We start from the raw sequence: 25677 nt of genomic DNA on the forward strand, positions 1-25677 counted from the left end.
AAGTTGGTAAGAGTTTGCAGGAAACTCCAGACTGTCTGGCTACTGCTGTTGAAGTCTCTGTCTAGCCAATCCTTGTAAGTAGATCTTGCCGCTTTCAGGGCTTTATTAAACTGCTGTTTTGCAGAGCTTTATTTCTTTCTGTTTCTAGTCCTGTGGACAGAACTGGGAGTCCTCAACTCCTTGGAGAACTGCGGCTTGTCATTGTTATACCTCACAATGATCTTTTTAGGAAGACACACATCTTCACAGATGTTACATAAAAGACAAAGCCTGGGCTCCTCACATTTGTTGCACAACAGGTACTATCGATCTTACAGCTTGGCTCAGAGGTGCTCGGACATCAATGCCATTCACTGTCCTGATGATATGGCGAGAGCAGAAGGATTATGCAACAGACTGCTACATCTGTCTGACCACTGTGTCTGGTTTCTCTGCTACAAACAAGGAATCCATTGAATACCCCAATCTCCCTTCAGCCATGAGACCTGTACTGCATTACAATAGTCTTCCAGTACCAAAGTCACCAGAGACATGGAGTCTAGAGGAGACAGACAAAGATGCCATGATGCACAAGTCAGGAATGGAACATGACAATGACACTGATACAGATTTTGAACCATTTGTTTTGAGTGAGCCTCAGCTGATAACTCAATCTGAGTTAAATGACCTTGTCAGAGACATGGGTTCGTCAAAGGCAAAAGCAGAACCACTGAGTTCAAGACTGCAAGGATGGAATCTGCTGTCTCCAAACACAAACATTTCCATGCAGGATTTCAATATTTGAGAAAGATATTTCCCAGAATAACTGATGCTAAGATTAAGGAAGGCTTTTAGTTGGTGCAAAAATCAGGTAGATCATCAATGAAGAACTTCTAGAGGGACCGGAGAAAATCGCCTGGAAGGCACTCAAGGATGTTGTTGAGAAATTTCCTTGGCAACTACAGAGCACCAAACTACACGTAGCTGATTGACAAAGTGCTCAAGCATACAAAACCATGAAGTACAACATGTCGCTAAAGATTCATTTTCTGCATTGCCACTTAGAATAATCTTGACAAGCATGGTAAAAGGTTTCACAGGAGATTGTGGTCATGGAGAAATGGGATCAGCGCAACTGGAATCCATCAATGCTGGCTGATTATTGTTGGACTCTTAAGCAAGAAGCCTCAGACACTGAATACAAATGAAAATCATTAACAAAACATATTTAGCTTAGTTTAACTAGGGCAAAACATCACCACTGTCCAATTATATGCATTGTATTCAAGAAGTTTTTTTTTGTTTCTCCAAATTCCTACATGATACAAGTAAGACTATAAGACCATAAGACAAAGGAGCAGAAGTCGGCCATTCGGCCCATTGAGTTTGCTCTGCCATTTTATCATGAGCTGATCCATTCTCCCATTTAGTCCCACTCCCCCGCCTTCTCACCATAACCTTTGATGCCCTGGCTACTCAGATACCTATCAATCTCTGCCCTAAATACACCCAATGACTTGGCTTCCACTGCTGCCCGTGGCAACAAATTCCATAGATTCACCACCCTCTGACTAAAAAAATTTCTTCGCATTTCTGTTCTGAATGGGCGCCCTTCAATCCTTAAGTCGTGCCCTCTCGTACTAGACTCCCCCATCATGGGAAACAACTTTGCCACATCCACTCTGTCCATGCCTTTCAACATTTGAAATGCTTCTATGAGGTCTCCCCTCATTCTTCTAATCTCCAAGGAATACAGTCCAAGAGCGGACAAACGTTCCTCATATGTTAACCCTCTCATTCCCGGAATCATTCTAGTGAATGTTCTCCGTACCTTCTCCAACGTCAGCACATCCTTTCTTAAATAAGGAGACCAAAACTGCCCACGGTACTCCAAGTGAGGTCTCACCAGCGCCTTATAGAGCCTCAACATCACAATCCCTGCTCCTATACTCTATTCCTCTAGAAATGGATGCCAACATTGCATTCGCCTTCTTCACTACCGACTCAACCTGGAGGTTAACATTAAGGATATCCTGTACGAGGGCTCCCAAGTCCCGTTGCATCTCAGAACTTTGAATTCTCTCCCCATCTAAATAATAGTCTGCCCGTTTATTACTTCTGCCAAGGTGTATAATCATACACTTTCCAACATTGTACTTCATTTGCCACTTCTTTACCCATTCTTCCAATCTATCCAAGTCTCTCTGCAGACTCTCCGTTTCATCAGTACTACCGGCCCCTCCACCTATCTTCATATTGTCAGCAAACTTAGCCACAGAGCCATCTATTCCATAATCCAAATCGTTGATGTACAATGTAAAAAGAAGCGGCCCCAACACAGACCCCTGTGGAACACCACTGGTAACCGGCAGCCAACCAGAATAGGATCCCTCTATTCCCACTCTCTGATTCCTGCCAATCAGCCAGTGCTCTATCCACATATGTAACTTTCCCGTAATACCATGGGCTCTTACCTTGTTAAGTAGCCTCACGTGTGGCACCTTGTCAAAGGCCTTCTGAAAATCCAAATATACAACATCCACTGCATCTCCCTTGCCTGAAAGTAGTCTGAAATTATATTTGTGTTTAGCTTCAAGCAGTCTAGCATAACCAATTTTTTTTTTGAGGAAGCAACACTTTCAAAAATATTGCTGGCCAACATTATTCCATGTGCTCACAGCTTTCCAAGAGGTGGTGATTCAGTGCTTAATGACTAATATGAACCACATCATATTTTGGTATAGTTCCTGAAATTCTTGCCCTGTGTTGGAACTTCCTGTTCACTTTTTAAAGACTTTCATATAAGTAGTTAATGTGAAGTCACAGAGAATTACATAAATTACTGGCATAACAAATGAGGAGGCCAAAGTGACTCCAACAGAATAGGGTAGAAACGGTTTCCACTGCAACTAGCCATGTACACTCAAGTGCTGCATTCAGATTGTGCACAGAAATGGACACATTGCTCTTATATGCCAGTTTCAGTTTAACAGTCCTGTTATCAGTAAGCCTTTGTTCTTCCTGCTTGTCAACTTCAGTGCTGAAAAAGGTGAAGCTATTGGGTTGTCCTTGACTATCATCGTGCCCTGCTGGTGGACAGACTGCATTGAGAAACCCCTCTGTCGATGTTTCAAGAAGCTTGGATATCATATGGGTAAAAGCCCTGGTGGTTCCTCACAATTCCTCTACTTATTTCTGCAGGACTGAGCGCAGGTTTTTATTTTTTACCAGTATGTGAAGCCAATGATTTGGAAGAGCAATTTACACCTATCGATGGGCCAGTAAAGTCTGAGAGAGAGTTTATTAAGCAACATTTTACAACCAATGATTCTGAATCATTCTTTGAACAGAGGCTTTACACGGAGGGGACATTTGCTTCCTTTATTGCTGTATCGAAAGGTAACAACATCCTTACCATTGATGCATTCAAAGGGATTATATCACTTGATGAAAAGGTGAAACAGTTTAATATTTCTGATAATAACCATGCCGTATGGAACTATTCCTCTCCCTGTGTACGGAGATCAGACTCTTGCATTTCAAATGCAATTTTAAAGTTGATAGCGCACAATCTTACTTTGGTGGAGAGCACCGAGTTTACTTACTCAAGAATGAAAGGAGTTTTTTTATTGGTTCAGCTGCTGGAGGTGTAAAATTGAAACCAAAAAGCAAAATCATAGAAACGGCAAAAGCAATTCAGATTGACTATTACAAGAAGATAATGAAGACATTAAAATAAAAAATTTGCTGTGGCTCAAAAACTTCCTTTCCATCTTTCCAAAGGAACTGATGCACCTGAAGGATATTAAGGTCAGGGTTTAATGTTCATCTGTATTTTCATAAATCCGCCTCATGAATTGAAACTAATAAGGGAGTGATGTAGTAAATGCTTGCAATTTATCTTGGCGTGTGAAAGGAACAAAATAATTGTCTGTGGAAGCCGCTTAATTGTGATATCCACTCAGTGGCCACTTCATTAGGTACCTCCTGTACATAATAAAGTGATCATTGAGTGTCTGTTCATGGTCTTCTGCTGTTGTAGCCCATCCTCTTCAAGGTTTGATGTGCTGTGTATTCACAGATGCCCTTCTGCACACCACTGTTGTAACAAATGGTTATTCATGTTACTGTTGCCTTCCTGTCATTGTGCAGCTGCCACATGATTGACTGATTAGATATTTGCATGAATGAGCAGGCATATAGATGTCCCTAATAAAATGACTATGGAGCGTATATAATTGTAAAAATGTCCACTTAGAGTTAAACCTTTTTACATATCAAGGCTGATTTATACTTGTGCATATGGGCTATACCGTAGCCTATGCCATAGGCCTGATTTATACTTTTGCGTAGCCCTATGCCGTAGCGAGCATACGTAGTTGTGTCTACGTCGCTCTGCAATTCACTGCCAAAACGCTAGTTGACAGGTGGGGTATATATTGCACTGTATTGAGTTTCTTCGTGAAAGACATGGATGAGGAAATGCACTTTGGATACTGTTGGGGGAGATGTCTCATCAAAGGAAGGCATCAGCAGCCGAGTTCATGGCACCATGGATGGCTCTGTGGCACAGGAGGGAAGGAAAAGGAGTGGGAGAGCTATAGTGATAGGGGATTGAATTGTAAGGGGAATAGATAGGTGTTTCTGCGGCCGCAAACGAGACTCCAGGAGGGTATGTTGCCTCCCTGGTGCAAGGGTCAAGGATGTCTCTGAGCAGCTGCAGGACATTCTGGAGTGGGAGGATGAACAGCCAGTGGTCGTGGTGCACACAGGTACCAACGATATAGGTAAAAAATAGGATGAGGTCCTACAAGGTGAATTTAGGGAGTTAGGAGATAAACTAAAAAAGTAGGACCACAAAGGTAATAATCTCTGGATTACTACCAGTGCCACGTGCTAGTCAGAGTAGAAATAGGAGGATATATCAGATGAATACGTGGCTTGAAAAATGGTGCAAGGGGGAGGGATTCAAATTTCTGGGGCATTGGAACCAGTTCTGGAGGAGGTGGGACTGGTACAAACAGGACAGTCTGCACCTGGGCTGGACTGGAACCAATGTCCTAGGGGAAGCGTTTGCTACTGTTGATCAGGAGGATTTAAACTAATGTGGCAGGGGGATGGGAACAAGTGCAGAGAGACAGAGGGGTGTAAAATGAGGGTAGAAGCAAAATGTAGTAAGGTGAAAAGTAAAAGTGGCAGGCCGACAAATCCAGCGCAAAAATCAAAAAGGGCCACTTTTCAACATAATTGTATAAGGGCTAAGACTGTTGTAAAAACAAGCCTGAAGGCTTTGTGTGTCAATGCAAGGAGCATTTGTAACAAGGTGGATGAATTGAATGTGCAGATAGTTATTAATGAATATGATATAGTTGGGATCACAAAGACATGGCTCCAGGGTGACCGAGGATAGGAGCTCAACATTCAGGGATATTCAATATTCAGGAGGGATAGACATGAAAGAAAAGGAGGTGGGGTAGCATTGCTGGTTACAGAGGAGATTAACGCAATAGAACGGCAGGACATTAGCCTGGAGGATGTGGAATCAATATGGGTAGAGCTGCATAACACTAAGAAGCAGAAAACGCTGGTGGGAATTGTGTACAGGCCACCTAACAGTAGTAGTGAGGTTGGGGAAGGCATTAAACAGGAAATTAGAAATGCGTGCAATAAAGGAACAGCAGTTATAATGGGTGACTTCAATCTACATATAGATTGGGTGAACCAAATTGGTAAGGCTGCTGAGGAAGAGGATTTCTTGGAACATATGCGGGATGTTTTTCTGAACCAACATGTCAAGGAACCAACTAGAGAGCAGGCCATTCTAGACTGGGTATTGAGTAATGAGGAAGGGTTAATTAGCAATCTTGTCATGCAAGGCCCCTTGGGTAAGAGTGACCATGATATGGTGGAATTCTTCATTAAGATGGAGAGTGACATAGTTAATTCAGAAACAAAGGTTCTGAACTTAAAGAAGGGTAACTTTGAAGGTATGAGACGTGAATTAGCTAAGATAGACTGGCAAATGATACTTAAAGGGTTGATGGTGGATATGCAATGGCAAGCATTTAAAGATCGCATGGATGAACTACAACAATTGTTCATCCCAGTTTGGCAAAAGAATAAACCAGGGAAGGTAGTGCACCCATGGCTGACAAGGGGAATTAGGGATAGTATCAATTCCAAAGAAGAAACATACAAATTAGCAGAAAAAGCAGCACACCTGAGGACTGGGAGAAATTCAGAGGCCAGCAGAGGAGGACAAAGGACTTAATTAGGAAAGGGAAAAAAGATTATGAGAGAAAGCTGGCAGGGAACATAAAAACTGACTGTAAAAGCTTTTATAGATATGTGAAAAGAAAAAGATTGGGTAAGACAAATGTAGGTTCCTTACAGTCAGAAACAGGTGAATTGATCATGGGGAACAAGGACATGGCAGACCAATTGAATAACTACTTTGGTTCTGCCTTCACCAAGGAGGACATAAATAATCTTCTGGAAATAGTAGGGGACCGAGGGTCTAGTGAGATGGAGGAACTGAGGGAAATTCATGTTAGCAGGGAAGTGGTGTTAGGTAAATTGAAGGTATTAAAGGCAGATAAATCCCCAGGGCCAGATAGTCTGCATCCCAGATTGCTTAGGGAAGTAGCCCAAGAAATAGTGGATGCATTAGTGATAATTTTTCAAAACTCTTTAGATTCTGGATTAGTTCCTGAGGATTGGAGGGTGGCTAATGTAACCCCGCTTTTTAAAAAAGGAGGGAGAGAGAAACCGGGGAATTATAGATCAGTTAGTCTAACATCGGTGGTGGGGAAAATGCTAGAGTCAGTTATCAAAGATGTGATAACAGCACATTTGGAAAGCGGTGAAATCATCAGACAAAGTCAGCATAGATTTGTGAAAGGAAAATCATGTCTGACGAATCTCATAGAATTTTTTGAGGATGTAACTAGTAGAGTGGATAGGGGGGAACCAATGGATCTGGTATATTTGGATTTTCAAAAGGCCTTTGACAAGGTCCCACATAGGAGATTAGTGTGCAAACTTAAAGCACACGGTATTGGGGGTATGGTACTGATGTGGATAGAGAATTGGTTGGCAGACAGGAAGCAAAGAGTGGGAATAAACGGGACCTTTTCAGAATGGCAAGCGGTGACTAGTGGGGTACCGCAAGGCTCAGTGCTGGGACCCCAGTTGTTTACAATATATATTAATGACTTAGACGAGGGAATGAAATGCAGCATCTCCAAGTTTGCGGATGACACGAAGCTGGGCGGCAGTGTTAGCTGTGAGGAAGATGCTAAGAGGATGCAGGGTGACTTGGATAGGTTAGGTGAGTGGACAAATTCATGGCAGATGCAATTTAATGTGGATAAATGTGAGGTTATCCACTTTGGTGGCAAAAACAGGAAAACAGATTATTATCTGAATGGTGGCCGATTAGGAAAAGGGGAGGTGCAAAGAGACCTGGGTGTCATTGTACACCAGTCATTGAAAGTGGGCATGCAGGTACAGCAGGCGGTGAAAAAGGCGAATGGTATGCTGGCATTCATAGCAAGATGATTTGAGTACAGGAGCAGGGAGGTTCTACTGCAGTTATACAAAGCCTTGGTGAGACCACACCTGGAGTATTGAGTGCAGTTTTGGTCCCCTAATCTGGGGAAAGACATTCTTGGCATAGAGGGAGTACAAAGAAGGTTTACCAGATTGATTCCTGGGATGGCAGGACTTTCATATGATGAAAGACTGGATTGACTAGGCTTATACTCGCTGGAATTTAGAAAATTGAGAGGGGATCTTATGGAAATGTATAAATTTCTAAAGAGATTGGACAGGCTAGATGCAGGAAGATTGTTCCCGATGTTGGGGAAATCCAGAACGAGGGGTCACAGCTTAAGGATAAAGGGGAAGCCTTTTAGGACTGAGATTAGGAAAAACTTCTTTACACAGAGAGTGGTGAATCTGTGGAATTCTCTGCCACAGGAAACAGTTGAGGCCAGTACATTGGCTATATTTAAGAAGGAGTTAGATATGGCCCTTGTGGCTAGGGGGATCAGAGGGTATGGAGGGAAGGCTGGTACAGGGTTCTGAGTTGGATGATCAGCCATGATCATACTGAATGGCGGTGCAGGCTCGAAGGGCCGAATGGCCTACTCCTGCACCTATTTTCTATTTCAAATATTTTCAGATGTCTGCAGGTAGATTTGACAATGTGGTTCATCATCTCCAACCATTTATTTCGCTTCAGTGTACAGACATGGCAGAGAAAAGCTACTGGAAATGCGTATGAGGAAATGCGATGCTACCAAGCAGACCAATCACAGTTGTTGCGGTCTGCGTCGCTGCGACGCGTGAGTTACATTTTTGGGGAGGTGCACGTCACCCTACGGCGTAGGGTGCGCGGTACCTACAGCGTATATTTGATGCAGAAGTACAAATTGGGCTTCAGAAAACAGGCAGTAGGAGGAGATGTTGGTGGGGGGTGGGGTAGAGAGAAGAGAGTGAGAGAGTGAGAAGAAAAAGGATCTGGGCAAGTGAAGTTTGCTGTCATTTGTAACACCTATGTAGCACCAGCCTCATCATGTGTGACTAGTCATCACATTCTTTAGAGAAAATCAAATTACACTGGGTGCTAACAGGCCATCAGGAGAATCCAGGTATCAGTCTGAGGCAGTGAATACAAACCACACACCTCTGGAAATAAAGTTTCGTCTATAAGCAAAAAAAAAACCCAAAATGTACAAAATATTTACATGAGCAAGAAGAATTCAAAATTCAAACATTCTGTTTAGGCTCCAAATCTTAGATATCAACAAAAGCCAAATTCCTGTTTTGTTAGAGTCAGTGATATTCATTAGGATAACCTTTGTTACTCCAATTTCTCTAACTAATTAGATCTAGTTTGATTCCCTATTTAAAAGTTTACAGACTAAATTTTCTGCTTTTACTTATCCCTAGTTAGTTAGAAAACCAAATATAATTCCTATTCTCAAGTATTCTGGTTAACTTCAGTTTCGGTTCCAGGCAGTATATCTACAAGTTCAAATCCAAATTCAAAAATTATATATACACAGTTTAACTCCTTTCATGACAATTTTCCAACATCACAACTCTTAAGCAAAGTAAATTTCATTCAGTAACTCATCAAAGTCTTTGCAAAAATAATCAGTTCTTGCAGAAAATCAAATTACGATTCTTCAAATGAAAATAACTTAAACATCCAACCGTATTAATTCCTCTGCGTCATTACATATTTTGTTCCCGCGCTGGTTCTTCATCTGGGTGCCTCGCCATCTTGGTTCGTTGGATGAAATAGTTGATCATCCACAGTAAGTCAATTCACAGACTTGTACAAAACTTGACCAAATGCCTTGGTATGATTTAGCAGAACTAACTCCCCACTACACAGTAGGGATTTTGGACACTGCTCTCTGCCGATATTCTCTGGTTATAGCTGTAGCTTCAATAGATCTTTTATCGCTATTGTCTCTCCTCCAGGGGTTTCACCTTGAGGGTTTCAAGTTAGTAGGATAAAGATACTCACTACTAATTCCACTGTTAACAGTTCATGTCTTCAGCTTATAATTGATGCTGCGTTTCTTTCCTTGTCCGCCCTGTGTCAAGCCCGCCCCTCTCTCGTATCACACACAAAATGCTGGTGGAACACAGCAGGCCAGGCAGCATCTATAGGAAGAGGTCGAGTCGACGTTTTGGGCCGAGACCCTTCATCAGGACTCTCTCTCGCATTGTGTTTTTTAAAAAAATTCTTCTTTTAAAATCGGTAAACCTTGTCTTCATCCCTCCACAAGTGGAACTTTCTAACATTACAATTTTGGGTTTAATTAACCTGGGTTACACATTATAATCAGCAATATGCAAAACAACAGTATTTGCAAAGCACAGAGACCTAGGTGGGTTCTAAAGGAGACTATGGAGGAAGGTCATGAAGTGGGGAGGGAAATGAAAGTAAATACATTTTAAAATGAAGGCTTTTGCTGTTCTCCAGCTGTCACCCCACACAACCATAAAAGGTTACATAAAAGATTAACAACTTAAGTAACAGTTCATAGAATCATAGAAACAACTCCTTTCATCCATCATGACTGAACCTTTACTAATCCCTAGATCTTAGTGATTTAAGTGCTGTCATTATTTAATAAAGCATTGTGGATTATATGTAAAAGTAAGTAAACGACATACGTCATTACACCACCACATTATATGTGCGTACATCACTTAAAGTAAGAACAAAGTTAGACTTGCCTTCTGGCCTCTACATGTTTTTCTTTTAAATTACTTTCATGTTTTGGAGTTACAAAACATAACAGTGGCAATGAATTATTTTTAAAAATGAACCCGAAATGACCACCTACCTGTTGAAGCACAGTATGACATTTGAATTTTTAAAAAACGCAGCGAGAAATTGTTGAATAAAGAAAGTTATGTAGTATATTTCTTTTTCTTTGCAAGGAGAGAAAGTCGATCAAGTTAAAAACTGATCAGAAAATAGATGAATTCTCGGGTTTATAAATAATGAATAGTGATAATAATCATAACTTTTATAAAAAGCAGAAATGGCTGGCCTCATTGGAAATATTGCCGCATTCGATTGCACAAAATATAACTGGAATATGTATATGGAACAAATTATACAATATTTTGAAGCAAATTAACAAGCCAATGAGAAGTGAGTGCCAGTTTTGTTGAGTGCAACTGGTGGAAAAGCATAGTTTATTTCAAAGTTCAACTGCTCCAAACTAACCAGCAAAAATTAGTTTTGCTGATATCGTGAAAGTAATGCAGGAAGATTTGGAACCAAAACCATTGTTGATTGCAGAACACTTTTGGTTTCAGAAGCAGAAACAAAAGAGAGGGGAGTCCATTTCAGCGTACATGGCTGAATTAAAGAATTGTCCGTTCGGTAACGAGCTTAATGATGCACCGAGAGATCGTTTAGTTTGTGAAATCTTACTCAAAAACATTCAAAAGCAGCTCCTGACTGAAGCACAATTTACATTTAAAAAAGCACTTGGAATAGCTATATCAATGGAAATGGCAGACAGAGACACAATTGAGATGCAGTCAGGAATGAAAGTGAGTGTGAACAAAATTGCAATGTTTGAATAGAAAATGGCCTGGCCGAACAAATTGTGTTACCAGTGTGGCAAGGGGGTCACATAAGCCAGACCAATACAGGTTTAAAGATGAAACTTGAAGAAAATGCAACCAAGTAGGACACATACAAAGAGAATGCCGGACAGACAAAAGTAAATGGACTGCACAACGTTGTGATGCCATATCCATTACTTTTTGTAGGATTTTCTGTTCAAAGGGATTGGGAAACCAGGACTGTGATACAGCCAGTCAATATACTCTCTACTACACAGCTATAGATGTTTGACAAAGTTTTAGCTAGCATGCTGAATCTCAACAGACTCTGAAAGAAGCAGAGGTGTGCTGTGCTTTCTTCGCAATTGCACTTATGTGCTGGGCCCAGAACAAGTCCTTGGAAATAATAACACAGAAGAATTTATTGTTGTTGATCCTCTCCACCTCTGATCCTCCAAAGAGGACTGGCTCATGGATCTCTTGTTTCCTTCTGAAGTCAATAATCAGTTACTTGGAATTGCTGACAATGAGTAAAAGATCTGGCACCACTCAGCCAGCTTTTCAGTCTCCTTCCTATAGGCTGATTCATCACCACATTCAGCTTACAACAGTGGTGTCTTCAGCATACTTGAATTTGGCATTGGAGCTGTGCTTAGCCTCACAGTCATAAGTGTCAAGTGAGTAGAGCAGAGGGCTAAGCACACAGGCTTGTGTTGCAGCTGTGTTGATGGAGATCATGGAGGAGATGTTGTTGCCAATCCAAAGTGACTGGAGTCTCCAAGTGAGGAAATCCAGGATCCAAGTGCACAAGGAGGCTTTGAGGCCAAAGTCTCGGAGCTTATTGATTAGTTTTGAGTGGATGATGGCAGTGAATACTGAGCTGTATTCAATAAAGAGCATCCTGATGCATGCGTCTTTGCTGTCCAGATGTTCCTGGGTTGAGTAGAGAGACAATGAGATGGCATCTCCTGTGGTCCTGTTGCTCTGGTAAGCAAATTGGAGCAGATATAAATCAGTATTCATGGCAGGAGCTGATATGTTTCATCACTAACCTCTCAAAACACTTCATCACTGTGGATGTAACTGCTACTGGATGGTAGTCGTTGAGGCAGGTTACCATGTTCTTCTCGGGTACCAGTATAATTAAAGCCTCTTTGAAGCAGGTGGGTACCTCAGACTGCCGAAGCGAGAGTTTAAAGATCTCAGTAAACACTCCAACCTGTTAATCAGCAAAGGTCTTTCGTACTTCATCAGATACCCTGTCTGGGCTGGATGTTTTTTTTGTGGGTTCATCTTCCTGAAGCCTGCCTGTGCATTCGCTTCAGAGACTGAAATCATTGGGTCATCAGGATATGTGGGAGTTCATAATGGTTCCTCCATGTTTTGCCCGGCTGGATGAATGAAAGGTCAAAAAAGAAAGGAGTCAATGGAGATACAAAAACAGAGGATCTTTCGGAAGATGTTATAGATGAGGAAACCAAGAGAGAGATCAGATCATAAAGGGAGCAATAGAAGGATTAATAAGAGAATACTCCAGTGAACTAGATATGCCTTCCTCAAGATCATGATACCCATCCTCCAAAGAAGAAAAATGAGAAGAAAGAGGAGGATGACATAAGTTTTATGGAAATGGGAGGATAAACGAGACCTCATTTCTTGATCAATTAGCAAATTCACAGATACAAGAAACGAAAAGAAGAAAAAGGGTGAGAAAAATAAAGCAAAGAAGTTGAAAAGAGGAGAAGAGTTAGAAAGAAAGAATATGAGCGAGAAAAGGAGAAGAGAGGTGTCAAGAGCTGTCAGAATTAGTTTGTGCATTCTCAAGTTAACTCCTAAAACCACAATGGAGGAAACGACAAGTCTCCTTACCATTTTTTTAAATTAAACATGGACTGTGCTTCTTTCTCTTTTTAATTGGAACAAACTCTTGCTAGCATGATAGACCAGCTGTTTGAACATATGCTACTGTTTCTTTACCAATTTATCTTTTAGCTTGTTTTCCCAGAACATCTTAGACAACTCCTCTCTCATACCTTTATAATTGCCCTATTTAAATTCATCTGCAAAATTTATCCTTTTTTTTATTAAGTGTTCTGTCCCCTTCCCCTGACAGACTCCCTACAGTCCAGAAGGATCTCACACATTTTCAATACTCCATATCAAGTTGGACTTCCTCTTCCTATCTCTTATCCGTTATTAGAACATGTTTACTTTTCAAATGCTCCCATTTCCTGAATAAATGGAGGGTCTGCAATTTCCTTATTAACTCTCTTGGAGTACCCAAGTTTTTACCATTTAGATAGCTCCAATGTTAATGATTTTACAATTTTCCAGAATATTAAAATGCACTGGTTACAATATGGCCAATTTCTTAACCATGAAAATCTTTAGAGTATCAGGAGATGAGTAACTTACTGAAGATTCCCCAATCTCTAATCTTTCCTCATTGCCTCTATTCATCTCATAGTTCCTGATGAGTATCCAGTCATTGGTGATCTGCAGGAATTTCTCAGGAGTTCCAAATGCAATTTAAGCATTTTAGAAATATTTGGTAATTTTTTCTGGACATAACCAAAGAAATAACAACTCAAGCTCAAAGCAAATTCATTATTGAAGTTTGTTACCATATACCAATGTAACACTCTGTAAGGTTTCACTGCTAATGTAATGGTTTCTCTTTAGCAACAGTGTTTGGGTAATGACTAGAGATAACAGGGGCTTTGGAATGTGTGCCATCTAATGAGAGGAGTGTTGTTTCTTTCTTGTGTGTCTGAGAGGAGGTATTTGCGGTCTTTTGTCGGCGAGAGATAAGGAGAGAAGACATGAGAGGAGCAAGTTGGTAGACCGCAGGACGGAGTGGACTTAGAGTGAGGGTCTGGGAGTCAACGATGCTTGGGGGAGGTTGATGGGGAACTAATGGACGGAAAACCATGAGCTCCAACATGCAAAATAGACTGTTTTCTGTACTAACCCTGTAGTCAAATTAAGAATTATAAAGCTCAGTTTTTTAATTGCTTATGGTGTACTATCTGATCTTCCGTGGTACTGAATTGTAACAGGGGAACGCATCACCCAGCATCCACACAAACGAGATTTCATCAGTTTGTCGGGGGCAGCGACTGTCTTTCTCTAGACTAACACAGCCCGCCGAACCTGGGGGTTACACTAACTTGAGATTCATTTACTTGCAGGCATTTACAATGCAATAGAATTTTATGATAAACAAAGACTGACAAATACCCTCTGTGAAAATGAAGGCAACCTATGCAAATAAAAATAATACTGAGAACGTGAGTTGTAAAGCATCTTTCAAAGTGAGACTTTAGGTCTCAGAATCAGTTTAGAGCAGTGGTGAGTGAACTTACACACGAGATCAGGAGCCTGATGGTTGGAGAATAATAACTGTTCCTGAACCTGGTGGTATAGGACCCAAGGCTTCTGTATTTTCTGCCCAGTGGCAGTAATAAGAAGGGGGCGTAGTCTGGGTACTGATGGAAGCTGCTTTATTGTGACAGTGCTCCATGTAAACATACTCAATGGTGGGGAGAGCTTTGCCTGAGACAGAGTGGGCTGTTTGCATTGCCTACCCCAGTGAGTCATTCCCTATCATCAATCTAACCCTTCCCTCCTAAATTTTGTGTTTACACTGGTACAACAGTTCTGTTCTGCTTTATTTATAGCATTACATTTTTTGGAGCTGTTCTTGCACTGAATGGGAGAAGGGAAGCCAGTAACAGGCACTGGCTGACATTCAGAAAGGTTGACAAAGATCCTAAACCAGGAGAATCTACACTGAGCACCATGTGTTGTGTATGTGGGGCTTATGATCCGAAAACAGGTGCCGAATCAGAACATCCAGTCCACTACTTCTTTAAGGAATATTACGGTCCATTCTTCACCAATGGATGGACCAAGGCAGCTGTGGTTCTCCTGTATTTAGGATATTTAGCTGGCAGTATTTATGGCTGTTTACAGATCAAGGAGGGAATTGATCTCAGAAATCTGGCCATTGATGTGATTCCATTCTATGATGTGGAAAGAGATTTTTTCTCAGAGTATGGACCACGAGTCATGGTCACTGTCACTGAGTCTGTAGATTACTGGAATTCCAGTGTGCGGAGTGATATTGAAACCTGTATGGAGAGATTTGAAAATCTCTCATATGTAGATCGTGAACTGTCAGAGTCCTGGCTTCGTAGCTATGTTAGTGTATGTGGAAATAACAATATAGATATAGACAAGCAAGATACGTTCATGACAAACTTAACAAAATTCCTTCAGTTCGTCCCCGCATTCAAACAAGATATTGACATTTCAGAAAATGAATGGAGCATTAGTGCTTCACATTTTTTCATTCAAACTATGAGTGCCAATAGTTCAGTTGCTGAAAAAAACATACTGACTGAATTAAGAGATCTGGCAAAGAAATGTAGAATTCCCCTGCTGGTATATCACCCTGCATTTATCTATTTTGATCAATATCTTGTTATAGTATCCAACACAATACAGAATGTAGTTGTGGCTGCCCTGGTTATGCTTCTTATCGCCTTTTTGTTACTACCTAATCCAGTCTGCTCTCTGTGGGTCACATTTGCAACGGCTTTGGTTTTAGTGGGTGTAACTGGGTTGATGGCTCTTTGGGGTGTCAATTTAGATTCCATATCAATGATTAATCTGGTCATCTGCAGAGGGTTCTCAGTGGATTTTTCAGCTCACATTTCCTATGCATTTGTTTCAAGTGGTGAAGGCAGTTACAATGAACGAGCTATCGATGCACTGTATGCTCTTGGGTATCCCATTATCCAGGGAGCAGTTTCAACCATACTGGGTGTGGTTGTGTTGGCTGCTGCAGTAAGTTACATTTTCAGGACATTTTTCAAAATCATGTTTCTTGTCATATCTTTTGGGGCAGTTCATGGTCTTGTATTCCTGCCTGTGTTTCTGACTTTCTCTGGACACAATAAAAAGTCAAACAGTGTAATAGTAGACAAGGAAACAAATCAGCAGGAAAACTTTTCGCCAGACAAAGGTCAGGCACATTTTGGAAGAACAGAAAATGTGGTAAATTGTCAGAAAAACAACATGTATTACAACAAAGCATATGAAAGTCCAAAACCTGGCAACTGCAATCTAAATGGCAAATGTGTGGAAATGCCTGATCCAGATTGTCCATAGTACTGTGGATACACAAAGGGATGGCAGCTGCTGGATTCTGGAACAATAAACAGTCTGCCTTTCACCTTAAACCTGATGGTTCCCATTATTATCTTCCTTATATCAGACTCCACCATTGGTAGCCTTTGTATTCCTGCTTATCATCCTCTAGGATCTGTGTCCAACTTCACCCTCCCCACCCTCCTCCTGGCTCAATCTTCCTCCTTTTCTTTGTCTGGTTCCATCTATCATGTCTCCGAGCTCCACCCCTCCCTCTCCCCTACCTCATCCTCCCTCCCTCAGTCCATCAATCACTTCTGGCCTCCACGTCAATGTAAAATAATGATGCTTTTTTAGAAAAACATAGTTATTGATTTTTTCTATTACTTTAATTTTATTCATATTTAATCATCACTAAATCATTGAATAATTGACAGAATGAAAATGCAAAGAATTTTAGTAGCAACAGAGGTCCTGAAAGGAGAATATAAGGAGTGAGGAAGGGAGTTGAGAAGAAGGACCGCAAAGGTAGAAATTTCGGGATTACTGCCTTTGCCACACGACAGTGAGAGTAGGAATGGAATGAGGTGGAGGATAAATGTGTGGCTGAGGGATTGGAGCAGGGGGCAGGGATTCAAGTTTCTGGATCATTGGGACCTCTTTTGGTGCAGGTGTGACCTGTACAAAAAGGACGGATTGCACTTGAATCCCAGGGGGACCAATATCCTGGCAGGGAGATTTGCAAAGGCTACTGGGGAGACTTTAAACTAAAATGGTTGGGGGTGGGAATCAAATTGAAGAGACTAGGAGGGAGGAGGTTAGTTCACAGATGGAGAGAGCTGGTGGACGGTGTGTGAGGGAGGGTGGGCAGGGGACAGAGAACGGGAGCACTCAGACCAAAGATGTAGGGGAGAAGGAAGAAAAAGATAACAAAGTTGTTTGCACCATTAGGGATAAACAGAGAGTAAGAGGTAGAGGGTTTCTTAAATGCATCTATTTTAATGCTAGGAGCATTGTAAGAAAGGTGGATAAGCTTAGAGTATGGATTGATACCTGGAAATATGATATTGTAGCTATTAGTGAAACGTGGTTGCAGGAGGCGTGTGATTGGCAACTAAATATTCCTGGATTTTGTTGCATCAGGTCTGATAGAATAGGAGGGGCAAGAGGGAGAGGCGTTGCATTGCTTGTCAGAGAAAATGTTACAGCGGTGCTTTGACAGGATAGATTAGAGGACTCATTTAGGGAGGCTATCTGGGTGGAATTGAGGAATGGGAAAGGTGTAGTAATGCTTATAGGGGTGTATTATAGACCACCAAGTGGGGAGTGGAATTGGAGGAGCAAATTTGTAAGGAGATAGCAGATATTTGTACTAAGCACAAGGTTGTGATTGTGGGAGATTTTAATTTTCCACACATAGACTGGGAAACCCATTCTGTAAAAGGGCTGGATGGTTTGGAGTTTGTAAAATGTGTGCAAGATAGTTTTTTGCAGCAATACATAGAGGTACCAAATAGAGAATGGGCAGTGTTGGATCTCCTGTTAGGGAATGAGATAGGTCAGGTGACAGAGGTATGTGTTGGGGAGCACTTCGGGTCCAGTGATCACAATGCCATTAGTTTCAATATAATTATGAAGAAGGATAGGTCTGGACCCAGGGTTGAAATTTTTGATTGGAGAAAGGCTAACTTTGAGGAGATACGAAAGGATTTAGAAGGAGTGGATTGGGACAAATTGTTTTATGAGAAGGATGTAATAGAGAAATGGAGGTCATTTAAAGGTGAAATTTTGAGGGTACAGAATCTTTAGGTTCCTGTTAGTTTGAAAGGAAATGTTAAAAGTTTGAGAGAGCCATGGTTTTCAAGGGATATTGGAAACTTGGTTCAGAAAAAGAGAGAGATATACAATAAATATAGGCAGCTTGTAAATGAGGTGCTCGAAGAATATAAAGAATGTAAAAAGAATCCTAAGAAAGAAATTAGAAAAGCTAAAAGAAGATATGAGGTTGCTTTGGCAAGTAAAGCGAAAATAAATCCAAAAGGTTTCTACAGTTATATTAATAGCAAAAGGACAGTGAGGGATAAAATTGGTCCCTTCGAGAATTAGAGTGGACAGTTATGTGCAAAGCCAAAAGAGATGGGGGAGATTTTGAACAATTTCTTTTCTTTGGTATTCACTAAGGAGAAAGATATAGAACTGTGTAAGGTAAGGGAAACAAGTAGGGTAGTTATAGAAACTATGATGATTAAAGAAGAGGAATTACTGGTGCTTTTAAGGAATATAAAAGTGGATAAGTCTCTAGGTCCTGACAGGATATTCCCTAAGACATTGAGGGAAGTTACTGTGGAAATAGCAGGGGCTCTGACTGAAATATTTCAAATGTCCTTCGAACCAGGGATTGTGCCGGAGGATTGGCGTATTACTCATGTTGTTCCATTGTTTAAAAAGGGTTCTAAGGGTAAACCTGGCAAATATAGGTCTGTGAGTTTGACGTTAGTGTTGGGTAAACTGATGGAAAGTCTTCTTAGAGATGGTATATATAATTATCTGGATAGACAGGGTCAACAAGGATTTGTGCGTGGAAGTCATGTTTGAAAATCTTATTGAATTTTTTGAAGAGGTTACTAGGAAAGTTGACGAGGGTAAAGCAGTGGACGTTGACTATATGGACTTCAGTAAGACCTCTGACAGGTTCCACACGGAAGGTTAGTTAGAAAGGTTCAATCATTAGGTATTAATATTGAAGTAGTAAAATGAATTCAACAGTGGCTGGATGGGAAACGCCAGAGAGTAGTGGTGGATAACTGTTTGTCAGGTTGGAGGCCGGTGATTAGTGGTGTGCCTCAGGGATCTGTACTGGGTCCAATGTTGTTTGTCATATATATTAATGATCTGGATGATGGGGTGGTAAGTTGGATTAGTAAGTATGCAGATGATACTAAGATAGGTGCAGTTGTGGATAGTGAAGTAGGTTTTCAAACTTGCAGAGAGCTTTAGGCCAGTTGGAAGAGTGGGCTGAAAGATGGCAGATGAAGTTTAATGCTGATAATTGTGAGGTGCTACACTTTGGTAGGACTAATCAAAATAGGACATACATGCTAAATGGTAGGGCATTGAAGAATGCAGTAGAACAGAGGGATCTAGGAATAGTGGTGCATAGTTCCCTGAAGGTGGAATCTCATGTGGATAGGGTGGTGAAGAAAGCTTTTTGTATGCTGGCCTTCATAAATCAGAACATTGAGTATAGGAGTTGGGATGTAATGTTGAAATTGTACAAGGCATTGGTAAGGTCAAATTTGGAATAATGTGAACAGTTCTGGTCACCGAATTATGGGAAAGATGTCAACAAAATAGAGAGCTACAGAGAAGATTTACTAGAATGTTACCTGGGTTTCATCTCCTAAATTACAGAGAAAGGTTGAACAAGTTGGGACTTTATTCTTTGGAGTGTAGAAGGTTGAGGGGGGACTTGATAGAGGTATTTAAAATTATGAGGGGGATAGATAGAGTTGACGTGGATAGGCTTTTTCCATTGAGAGTGGAGGAAATCCATACAAGAGGACACGAGCTGAGAGTTAAAGGGCAAAAGTTTAGGGGTAACATGAGGGGGAACTTTTTTACTCAGAGAGTGGTAGCTGTGTGGAACGAGCTTCCAGCAGAAGTGGTTGAGGCAGGTTCGATGTTGTCATTCAAAGTAAAATTGGATAGCTATATGGACAGGAGAGGAATGGAGGGTTATGGGCTGAGTGCAGGTCAGTGGGATTAGGTGAGAGTAAGAGTTCGGCATGGACTAGAAGGGCCGAGATGGCCTGTTTCCATGCTGTAATCGTTATTGGTTATATAGTTAACAGAGTGAACTGAACCATTATATGGAAATAATTCATTCAATGCATTGAATATTCACATAAAGTATTATGTGTTTATGCTAGGATTTTTATAACATGCTTATAAGTTAAAATTCATGATATTCACTAGTGCTATGCAGTGTATTCCTTTCTTGTCTAAGTTTAATTCAGTTTTATGATATCACCTCATAACATGAACCTAATGTACCAGTTGCGAAGTGAGTCATTGTATTGTATTAAAAGTTGTCCAAAATAGTCCACCACTGAGGACCACTTTTTCTCTTGTTCATTACTTACCAGTAAACTGGCATCTGTGTCTCAACTGACCAAAAATTCTTCAATATCTCAGTGTTATGTTTTCAAAAATTGTTTCCGGTGTTGAAAAGAACTTGGCCTGTGCTGACTTGTCACTTAGCCACCTGAATATTCTGTTTCCCAATGCTCTGTCCAAGGGTCTTCTGTGAATACACAGTTCAATTAAGTTATTCATACTCTTGATATGATTTCCAATTGCTTCCTCTGGCATTTGTCTCTGTGTATTAAATTTGAAAATGAAATATTTATTTATTTTACTCAGAGACACAGCGTGAAACAGATCCTCCCAGCCCAACGAGCTGCACCTGCCTAATCGCAGGACAATTTACAATGACCAATTCACCTTCTCACCAGTAAGTCTTTGGAACGTGGGAGGAAACCGGAACACCCTGAGGAAACCCACACGTTTCACGGGAAGAACTTGCAAACTCCTTTCAGACGGGTGTTGGAATTGAACTCTGAACTCTGATGCCCTGAAATGTAAAAGTGTCACACCAAATATGTTAGATATCTGGGTTGAAGGGAGCTATTAAGTTTGCAACAATTTCATCAAATGGGATTTTCCCTATTCACCGATTACCCCATTGAGTTATACAATACTGTCACTTACTGTCTTTAAAATCTTCTTTTATTTCTGTAGCCTGGAACTTCCAGATACCCTGTGCTCATCAGCATTGCAGTGTATAGGGGTTTGAAAATGCTCCTGAGCAGAAGATCACTTTTAATTTTATAACTGTGTGAGAAACAGAAATAATCCTGTAAATGTATGTCTCTCATTTGTTTTCACTAAGTTAATTTATGAAATAGACTTAGAAACAAAATTGCATCAAATTTTCTTCAACTTAGCAAAGGATTCCCACTCACAATTTTTATTTTGTGAAACTGGGTTTCTGTAGTTTCTCCAATCAGCGGATGAGGTGGGAAAGAGTTTCTTTGATTCTCTTGCAGTTGGGAGACCATCCAGCTGGCCAGTCTTCTCCCTTGCTCCTCACTCCCTGAAAATTCAGGTAAATGCATGAACAACCCATAGCACAGTATCACGCGGGCTCCTGCAAAACAGTGGAGGAAGCATAGCATATCGTTACTGGAGGAACATTGGAGATAGAAATGCTGAAACAATGATTTTCATGGTGTTTGATTCCATTCCATTTTCTGAATACTTGAATAAGTGCTTTCTCACTGGTTATCTTGGTCCTGCAGTTTTGAGTAATAGCTACCTAATTGTTAATTCCTATCTATAAATTTGAATGAAATGTTCCCAATCTCTATGGGTAAAAATAGCTAAGCACAAAGCAGCACCACCTTCATCTTCTTAGTCTTCTTTAATCTTAGCTTTCTCTTAACTAGTAGACCCCAATCACTGTAATCATTCAATCCCAGGTGACAATTGAGAACAGTTAAGGGTTAATGCTGCTCTGTCAGGAGTACAACATTTTTCATGACTGCTTAAGATAATTATGTCTCAATGCTCAGATGAATCTAAATGATCCTCGACTAACTTTTTATAAATATCAGGGAGATTTCCCAATTTTTGAATAAAACAGCTCACAACCATCACCGCCATGAAATTTTGCTTTGCCCGCGAGTGTGAATGAAGATGAGGGAGGGAGAGAGGATGTAGCATGGGAGTTCACTCAAGAACACATCCAGCATGTCTGGCAGGTTCTACAATGGATTCTGAAGAATCAACTATTTGTCAAGTTTGAGAAGATAAATTTCCATGTATCCAGTCTCCATCCTTGGGTTTATTATTTCTAATAGCAACCTACAAATAAACCCTAATAAGACCCAGGCTGTTTGGATTTAGACAGAACTTCCTCCATGAAACAACTCCAGCGGTTTCTAGGTTTTTCCAATTTTTATAGGCAGTACATTCGTAATTTCAGTTCAGTCATGACGCTGCTCACCAGCCTCACCACGAAATCTACTGTACCTTTCTGCCGGACCATAGAAACCAAGGGAGCTTTTGTGGAGTTAAAACAAAGGTCTATGTCCAGATACATGTATATCCTCGTTCTCCCAGACCTGAACTTGCCATTTGTAGTGGAGGTTGACACGTTAGACATGGGAGTAGGTTTCATCTTGTCCCAATGACCTGCCTTGGAACACAAACTGCATCCCTGTATCTTCTATTCAAGACATCTTTCTCCTATGGATGTGTAATTCTCACTTCGGCTAGCAGCTTAATATAGGGGATAATAGCTCCCGGCCTGGTCAAACTTAAGAAATCTCGTTTGGGTGGATGCTACACGATGTGTCGTGTCCCCTGTTACAAATCAGTACCATGACATAACAAATAGTACACAATATGTGATTAAATAATTGAGCATTATAATTCTTAATTTGACTATATGGTTAGTAAAGAAAACAAGGAAAGAAATAGGTCCCATTCTCATGAAACAGGCTAATGTTGAAGTTCACTGATAAGGCTGTTCATCCACCATCGACCTCCTCCGATCGTCGCTGACCTTCGGACCTTCGCTTCAAGACCACTCCGTTCGAGGTCTACTAACTCTCTCCATTCGCATCTTCTCTCCTCATCTCTCCCCGGCAAAAGAACTGCGAATTCCCGGCTCCCAGACACACAGGAAAGAACAACATCCTGCTCATTGGCTAGCATGCCCCGTTATCTCCAGTCATTACCCAAGTATTGCTGCTGCAGAGAAACTATTACCTCAGCAGTGGAACATTACAGAGAAACCATTACATGAGCAGTGAAACCTTACAGCGTGTTACACTCTTCCCCCACCAAATTTAGTCACGTCCTCATGACGTTGAGATAATTCGCCAACTGTTCCTGCAAAACACAAAATCCAATCCAGGCAAGTTCCTATCCCCCACCGTCTTCTCCATGACTCACTGGAAAGTTGCAGGAGCTCCCAAGATGCCCTGGGGCATCCTTCCGAACTGGAAAGATCCCAGGGGACATATAAATGCCATTTTCTCTTTGTCGACCTCACTCATGGGGATCTGGTAATACCCACTCCTCAAGTCCAGCACATTGAACCACTTTGCACCACTCAGACAGGTCAGCGTGTCTTCAATCCTCAGGACAGTATACTGGTCAGGGACATTGCGCCTGTTCAGAGTCTTATAATCCACACGCATCCGTACCTTTCCATTCTTCTTTCGGGCCACTACTATTGGGGATGGATAGGGGCTTCGGGACTCAGTGATAATCCCAGCTTCCTTCAACTTCCACAAATGCTGCTGAACGTCTTCCATCTCTGCAGGGGCAATTCGCTGCGACCTTTCTCTGAACGGGGTATCCTCAGTCACCCGGATAGTGTGACGAGTGCTCTTGGAAAAACCCACATCAAACTCGTCAGCGGAAAAGACACCTTCCAGCTTCAACATCTTCTCTACCAGCCTCCTTTACCAACCCGGCGGCACCAGGGAGTCCCCGAAGTTGAATGACTCAGCGGTCAACTTGCCCCCCCTTTTCCAATAGTTTCTCCCCGGCGCGCCTCACAGGGCCACTTGACATTGTCATCAACGGGAACAAATGCGCCAGGGGCATCCCCCGCTTGAAGGTGACCTCCCTCTTCATAGTGTTCATGACAGTCACCGCCAGCCTGCTTGCCTGTACAACCGAAGGTTCGTGCAATTCGGGCCTCACCAGTACCCCAGCAGGAAATCCCGACTCACCCTCGTGGTCTTCCAGCACATCCACTAAGAGGGCCTCGCCCTCAGGCACTCCAGGACATTTGGGGGTCCCCATCATTCTCGCTACTTCCCCAGGCTGTAACTATTAGCTTTGACTGGTGAACCACACAGTCCCTCATGTAAATTCGGTATCCGGCCCAATGCAGCCATGCACTTCCTCAAAAGCAGCTTGAAACACCGGGTGCATGGACAATGTTCCCAGAAAGCTCTCGCCAGCCTTCTCCTTGCAGGCCCCCATGAGCCTTCTCACAAGAGGGGTGTTGGTCCCCAACAGGATTGAAACACCGCCCATCTCAGCGGGGTCTGGACAAACCAGCACTAATGTATCAAGGACCTCAGACACTCCCACATCGGCCTCTGAGAGCCCCAACTTCACTGACAAATAACTGTCATACAGATAATCACTGGCACTAAGCCCTCTGATCTCCATTGCCCTGAATGGGGTCAAGGGCAAATGCTTCAGATTCTGGTTGTAAAACAAACAGTACAACAACGTGACCTGCGACCCGGTGTTGAGCACGGCTTTAGCATAAATACCTTCTATGTGTAGCCACACACTGGAGCATGGTCCCACTAAGCCTTCAGGAATTGGGCCTTTCGCTTTCAGGGGTTCCTTGGTACATTGCTGAGAACGTGTTCCCCCAGAGACACCAGGCTGTTCCCTCACTGGGTCTTCTCTAGGTTTTCCCAACGACTCTCCCTGCTGAGGTACCCAGGGGCTCACTCTCCTTCTGGCATGACACCTGCTGCCAGCAGCCCTCCGCATTGTTCGTCCCCTTGGGGAATCTGCCCCCTCCCATAAGCTCCATCATATGGGGGGGTCACACCTGCTGATAACAGTCGACATATCCCTGTTCTCGACTCTGCCACAATCTCCTCTACCACTCCCTGGGCAGGATATCAGTGATCACTTCACAGCAGAGGACCACGACTAAGGACTGTGCCCTGCTGTCTGAGTCCTCCCACGCTTCCGTCGCGTTCTCCTCTTCCCGTACCTCTCTAATCAGCTCAACAAAAGATAGAGGGGGGCGCGTCTAATGAGAGTGTTGGAGACCCCACTCAATCAGGTCATGGGACTGGGTGCCCCAGTTACCTGGTCCATTCTTAACTGATCCACCTCAGCCGCCTGAATAGCCCCTCTGCGCTGCAAGCAATTTAGCTGCCTCTCTAGCCGAAAAATAAAAGCAGAAAGCTTCTCCCCCTTCTTCTGATGCATGTTCTGAAACCTCACCATAAGCTTCGTTGGGCTTCCTGTCGGGCCAAAAGCATTGTCCTGACAGTAACTGACAGTTGTCACTACGTGATACTTCAACCTGATGGCTCTCACAATGTCAGTGGCCCGCCCACGCAAACTCTCAACCAATCTGTCGCTTTACATCAGAGCACTGCCACTCATCTAACAACTGAGAGGTCTGCTCCGCCGAAGTCGCATACTCCTCCTCCTCTTTAGGGGTGGGTGTAATTCCAGAGAATAGGCAAAGCCTACCATAGCTGGGACTTTGAACCTGTTTTTTCCATTTATTCGCCAGAGACGTGGACAAATTAGACACTCCAAATCTGACCTCTCCTTCCCCTCCCTCCTCAGAAGTGATTGAACCCTGTCTTTGAAGTC

At 42.1% G+C, this 25677-nt stretch overlaps 1 protein-coding gene, 1 long non-coding RNA gene and 1 pseudogene across 6 annotated transcripts; 2 read left to right on the forward strand and 1 right to left on the reverse strand.

Annotated features, from left to right (window-relative positions):
• Window positions 1-361: 361 nt before the first annotated feature.
• On the forward strand, window positions 362-3801 carry LOC140195723 (patched domain-containing protein 3-like; annotated as a pseudogene).
• Window positions 3802-9752: 5951 nt separating this feature from the next.
• Window positions 9753-25384, reverse strand: LOC140195498 (uncharacterized). 5 transcript variants are annotated; one of them, XR_011885487.1, is made up of 6 exons: window positions 25297-25384; window positions 21264-21448; window positions 21010-21132; window positions 20751-20872; window positions 20382-20539; window positions 9753-12476 (listed from the first exon to the last, which is right to left on the reverse strand). It is a non-coding gene; the product is annotated as an uncharacterized lncRNA (long non-coding RNA). The 5 variants fall into 5 exon arrangements; XR_011885483.1 differs by having other exon boundaries at window positions 20382-20616; XR_011885486.1 differs by having other exon boundaries at window positions 20382-20616; window positions 20743-20872.
• On the forward strand, window positions 14722-16260 carry LOC140194824 (patched domain-containing protein 3-like; the record flags this gene model as incomplete). Its single annotated transcript, XM_072252104.1, has 1 exon — window positions 14722-16260. A coding segment is annotated over one exon (1539 nt), but the record flags the coding sequence as incomplete, so codon positions are not given.
• Window positions 25385-25677: the final 293 nt, after the last annotated feature.

The sequence above is a fragment of the Mobula birostris genome, chromosome 3 (genome assembly GCF_030028105.1).
Source record: "Mobula birostris isolate sMobBir1 chromosome 3, sMobBir1.hap1, whole genome shotgun sequence".
In the NCBI taxonomy this organism is placed as follows: domain Eukaryota; kingdom Metazoa; phylum Chordata; class Chondrichthyes; order Myliobatiformes; family Myliobatidae; genus Mobula; species Mobula birostris.